The 6,000-nt window shown below is 34.5% G+C and overlaps 2 protein-coding genes across 2 annotated transcripts; one reads left to right on the forward strand and one right to left on the reverse strand.

The window, feature by feature from the left end:
* Positions 1-63: 63 nt before the first annotated feature.
* On the forward strand, positions 64-2,344 carry LOC106454417 (probable inactive purple acid phosphatase 14). The gene is made up of 5 exons (XM_013896538.3): positions 64-410; positions 628-1,034; positions 1,137-1,411; positions 1,505-1,680; positions 1,773-2,344. The coding sequence occupies exons 1-5, from the start codon at positions 137-139 to the stop codon at positions 1,820-1,822; spliced, it is 1,182 nt and encodes a 393-aa protein (XP_013751992.2). The 5' UTR covers positions 64-136; the 3' UTR covers positions 1,823-2,344.
* A 1,154-nt stretch (positions 2,345-3,498) lies between these two features.
* On the reverse strand, positions 3,499-5,153 carry LOC106412091 (B3 domain-containing transcription factor NGA1-like). Its single transcript, XM_013852983.3, has one exon. The coding sequence runs from the start codon at positions 4,576-4,578 to the stop codon at positions 3,685-3,687; it is 894 nt and encodes a 297-aa protein (XP_013708437.2). The 5' UTR covers positions 4,579-5,153; the 3' UTR covers positions 3,499-3,684.
* Positions 5,154-6,000: the final 847 nt, after the last annotated feature.

The following is a 6,000-nucleotide window of genomic DNA, read 5'->3' on the forward strand; positions in this document are numbered from 1 at the left end:
AGAATATACCTCAGGAATATTTTATCAAATCTTCAAAGAAAATCAATTCAATGCCCTATAAAAACAGAGTCGAATGTGATTATTCACTTCTCACGTTGATCAAGTTACATATTCACCAAACAAAAACAAACACACAATGGGGAAAATACTAGCCTTATTCTATGTGTCTTTGATCTGCCTAGGTCTCTCAGTTTCACCGGTAGACGCCTACGGTAGAAGGCAACTTCGGTTTAATTCCAATGGCCGGTTTAAAATTCTGCAAGTGTCAGATATGCACTACGGTTTTGGCAAAGAGACGCAATGCTCAAACGTAACACCGGAAGAATTGCCTTACTGCTCTGATCTCAACACCACCTCCTTCATACAACGCACTATCGCTTCCGAGAAACCCGATCTCATCGTCTTCTCCGGTACACACACAAATGAATTTTGTTTTTTTTTATAATATTATAATTCTAGTGTGTTTTCGTATCTTCAATGTACTTTTATAACATAATTCTAGTTCTATCAGTGTTATTTTAATTTATCCATGCACAGTTGAAATTTTATTCTTGTGATTAATGAGTATATATAGTATATACATATTGTATTATTTAATTATATCATTTGTTGGTTCTCTTAACGCAGGAGACAACGTAAATGGAATGTGCGAGTCAGGTGACGCGGCAAAAACAATGAACATGGCATTTGCTCCGGCGATCGAAGCGAAGATCCCATGGGTGGCCATTCTTGGGAATCATGACCAAGAATCAGACATGACAAGAGAAACAATGATGAAGCACATCGTGAAAATGCCTTACACGTTGTCTGAAGTAAACCCTTTCGGTTCTGGTATATTCCCCATTGACGGTTTTGGGAACTACAATCTACAAATCGAGGGTCCTTTTGGGTCGCCTCTCTTCTTTAAATCCCTTCTCAATGTTTATATGCTTGATGGTGGAGATTACGTCAAACTCGATGGGTTTGCTTTTAATTATGATTGGGTTAAGTCCTCTCAAGTTAACTGGTATGAACACGCCTCTAAATGGCTCGAGGTAAGTCACAAAATTATTGTTTAGAAAAAAATGTATTGTCTATACATAAAAATTGTAATTATTTTGTTTTTTTAACTAAATTATTTATTTTGTTTTTAATAGATGGAATACAAGAGGTGGCCTTTTCCACAAAAAAGTACGGCACCGGGTTTGGTTTACGTCCACATTCCAGTACCCGAATTCAAACGGTTCACCGAACCGAGGCAGATGACTGGTGTGAGACAAGAGCAGACATGTTCTGCACCTATCAACTCTGGTTTATTCACCAAACTTGTCGAAAGAGGTGAGGTCAAAGGCATTTTCAGCGGTCACGACCACGTTAACGACTTCTGTGCCACGCTTAATGGAGTCAACCTTTGTTACGCTGGTGGTTCCGGGTACCAACAAATATCATGACTTAATTTGACTCAAAAGCTTTCTAACCATTCTTGTAAACCCTATTTTTTATTAATTTATGTGACACACGTTAGGTATCATGGGTACGGAAAGACTGGATGGGCAAGGAGAGTCAGAGTAGTTGAAGCTCAGCTTGAGAAGACTAAGTATGGACGTTGGGGAGCCGTCGATAAAATTACAACTTGGAAACGACTCGATGATAAGAATCATTCTTTGATTGATACTCAACTTCTTTGGTCCAAGAACACAAGTAAGTAATATCATTTTATTAAACTATAGTCGACTTTAGACTCCTAAGAATTGGTTCTCTGATCTTAATTTGATGTTTTTGTTTTATTGCAGCTCTTGACACAAATTACAGGTTTAAATGCAATAAGATAAAACAGCACTGATCATTGATTAAACGGAGGAGTTCTTTTAGATTTATAGGTTGCTTTGGTTTTATTATTTTATTTTTGTTCATTACTATTAGGTTTTATTTAAAATAAGACTGAAGACAATTCAGCTTGTAATTTTTTTTCATTTCTGTTACATTTTACGTTCTATATTCTTAATAGATCATTTGATTTTATCTATAAACAAGAGTCAATGTGAACCTCCCTGAGGTCAAAATCATGCTAGAATTTCAATTCACTTTAACTCGTTTAAACGCCTAGACATTTGAATGTTTCCATCAAAGACGGCATGTTGTTTTCTGAGTTGTTCGAGAAGGCCTGATCTCCTCCAACTAGGGTTTTAGTTTCCACATCGTCTCAATATAACTTTTTCTCTCGTTTCGAATAGTCTTCATTCACATCCACTGATCCGTTAATCAGGATTTGATGTTATCTTCACCAATCTCTAACGATTTATATAGTCGACCACATCATATCAAATTGAGATAAACACAGACATTAAATGTATATTTACAAGTCGCTAAAATGAAAATTAACATTGATGTATTTATTTAGAATATTTTTGCACATATTTTTAATTTTTAATTAATGATTTTTGATATACTATAGGTGTTAGCAATCTTTTTGACTAAAAAAAAGAATGGCAATCTCTTATAGATTTAATTTAAAGTTAAACATGTGTTTGATGATAATGTATTGATAGCAAGACGTAGACGTACATATGTGTGTGTGTATATATGCCATATGCATCTTTGAAACGTCACCAAGTAATTTCCAAACCTTTAGGATGAATTTGGTTAGCTATACTATATAAGCCTTAAATTTAAACGTTTCAGAGTAGCGAATGTATGCGTTTATAACAAAACCATGTAATAATTAACTAGGATCTAAAACTAGCTGTTTATGGTATAGAGATGTGATAGATCTTACTATATGATCAGATATGATGTATGAGTATAAACATAGCATTCATTTACATTAATTGTGTTTCTGCAATGATATCTAAATATAGATTGCAGCGTCCAGACCAAGAGACGAAAAGAGAGACCACATACCTAACAGCAATTTTATACTAATTTTCATAGCCTTTAGCTTTTGTGGTATATTAATTACTGCATCAGAAAAGATATGTGAAAACAGATCATACTTTTTCAATCGCCCCAAGGTGAAAAAGAAAGAAGCAAAACTCTTCTCTTTTCTCGTTTTGCTAATTCAGACATCATGCAATTATATATAGAAGTACGTTTTTTATTATTGCTTTGACACTGCCTACCTCCTGCAAATCTACCTGCCTAACTAATATCCAGCAATAGGTTCAGAGAAAAGCAGCAGCAGCCATATTTACTAACCAAACATAGAAATCCCTAACCAAATTAACTGCATGGACAATAATTAGTGATGCATATATATCTGCAAAATGCAGCAACATATCTATACAGAGAATTCACTTTTCTAAAATAGCCCATCAAACTCTGAAACTTTCTGACTCAGAGACATACAAGAGAGATATGGGTTTACACTGATCCCAATCCTAGTTCATGTCTCTTCTTACACATCTCACTTATTAGGTATTTGTATCCAATATTTCCTATTCTCTACACAGCCTTGCAAAATTACATTGTATATCAAATTAGAAATTTATATATGATATCATGAATGTAGATGCATCTATGTACACAAATCAAATATTCTGAAGAACAACTTAACAAAAGACTATTCGAGTCCATATAACTTATCTATGGACAAACATATCATTTCTCGGTAAAAATGTATAATGGAATCAATGCATTATATATGTTGTCATATATATATTTATAGAATTTATGTTTAAATTTAAATACCAACTAATCTCATCATCATTATTGATCCAAATCAAAAGGCAATGAGGACTTTCCTTTCTTAGAGAAGTGATCATCTTCACTGCTGCTTCCAAGTCTCAGCTGAAACAAAGAGGAAGACGGAGAAGCGTCACCACGTGGCAAACTCCCACCGGAAGATGAAGATTCTTCCTCCATATCGACTCCAAAAAGCCTCAGCCTCTTCCCGGCCGTTCCAACAACCGCCTGACTAACTTGAGCTCCTCCGTGCATCATCACCGGCACAGATTCAATCACCAACGGATCAGCCACCACGGCTCTTTGATCCACCAAGTACCCGTATCCAAATTCTCTCGGAATTTGAGGATAATTATAACCACTGTGATGATGATGACGTGGCTGCTGATAGTTGTAAAGATTGTAACTAGTTGCTGTCGGAAAACTGTAAAACCTAGGAAACATAGATCCGGCAGCAAAGTGAGCAATCGATGTCGGATGGTCAGGAACTTTAGGTCTTCTCCTCCAATCAATAAACAAGCGGCTGTCTCTTCCTGAATCTCCGACACATCTCTGGAAAGAGACAATATCTCCGGCGTCTAGCTTTTTGTCTTTAACGAAACGGCTCCAACCTTTAGTCATGACATAGCTCTGACTACTGTTCCAGTAAGAGTAACGGAACCTCCATGACTTTCCTGCGAGATCTTCGAAGTTTAGAAGCAAACCTTTCTCGTTTGTGGATGAATCTAAAGGGAAGTATCTCTCTGCGTATTGCTTTGGGATCACGAGCCGGTTTAGTTTACCAACGTCGCTTGGAGTCACCACTTTGTCGAACATGTGCTCTCTCTCTACTTCTTCCATGGGCTTCTTGGCCTCTTCTTGTTCTTCTTCTTCCTCCTCTTCTCCTTCTCTTGAAAGAGACAAGTTTGTCATCATCATTTTTTGATTAATGGTATGGTCAAGATTTGGTTTCTGACTTGAATTTGATGATTTCAACAAAAAGCGGATGGGGGTGACTTTGGAATTGAGAAATGAGCTGAGAAGCAACAAACCCTAATTTTTGAAGGAGTGGAGGAGGATTGGAGGAGAAAAAAGGGTTAAACTAGTGATGTGATTGACCTAATTATACATAAATATAAAGTTGGGTTTTGCCTAACTGATCATCACCACGATCTCTCTTTCTCTTATCTATGTCTCACTGTTTTTATGCAATAGCTATATAGCTCTTAGAAATTCAGAGGAAAGAAAACAAAAAAAAAGTATTGTTAAGATTTTTAGAAGAAGAATGAGAGAAATGGAGAGAAATTTTGAATGTTATGGTGTTACATGATGTGAATGATGGAGATATGGGCAAGAGAAAACCAATTTAGAGGGACCCTTGAATAATCTAGTTTAGTTCATGTGACCTTATTGTTTCTTCTTTCTTTTCTCCTTGCATAAACTATTCTTTTAATCAATTTCTCATACACAACTTTTTAAAATTTGCCAAATCTAAAAGAAATCATAGGTGTCTAACGAATACATTTTGTATATGGTTGTGGTATGAGGAGAAAAAGGAGATGGTAACGTCGAGGGCTTAATTAGGAAGAAAATTCTATTTTTTCTTCTGAATAATTATAATTTTTTTTAAATAACAATCAAATGATAACAATAAAAAATCTAACATTAATAAATGCCAAGCATCGAATGGATAACTTTTTTATGGGTTTGCTGCGCTTTTTGTTTTCGCAAAGACAGATTAGCATGTTGATTTAGCCGTGGTCTTTAGTCTTTACTGCTGACTTTTTGTTATGGCTCCCGCCTCCTCTCTTTTCTCTTAATTTCTTCTTGGTGTGTTCATTTATGCATAACCTAATCTGTGTGTATTTGAGTGTTATATGTTTTACTACTGCCATTTGCAACACTTGCTGTATACTTTCCCCCACTTGTAAGAGAGACTTTTATTAATCATACATTTATATCTTTTACCTGTATTTTTTTAAGTTTAAATAGAAACCAATCTTATACGTATATAAAGCACATTTATATCTTTTACCTGTATTTTTTAAGTTTAAATAGAAACCAATCTCATACGTATATAAGCTAGATGGATTTTCTACGCCATGGGTAGAAATAATAAATTTTTTAAATAAAAAATATGAAAAAAATATTTTTATTAAATTTAGTTTTATGTTTATTTAAAAATCAATATATCAGTTATTAGTTATGTCAGATATAATTTATATTTTATTATGTACTAATTTCTCTTCCTATGCTCCTTGTTATTTATATATAATACATAAAATAATCAAAATTCAAAATTATGGATTTGATCATATAGATAATTCGGTAATTATACAAAAAAATATTTACAAAGGTAAG

The sequence above is a fragment of the Brassica napus genome, chromosome A5, assembly GCF_020379485.1.
Source record: "Brassica napus cultivar Da-Ae chromosome A5, Da-Ae, whole genome shotgun sequence".
Lineage (NCBI taxonomy): Eukaryota > Viridiplantae > Streptophyta > Magnoliopsida > Brassicales > Brassicaceae > Brassica > Brassica napus.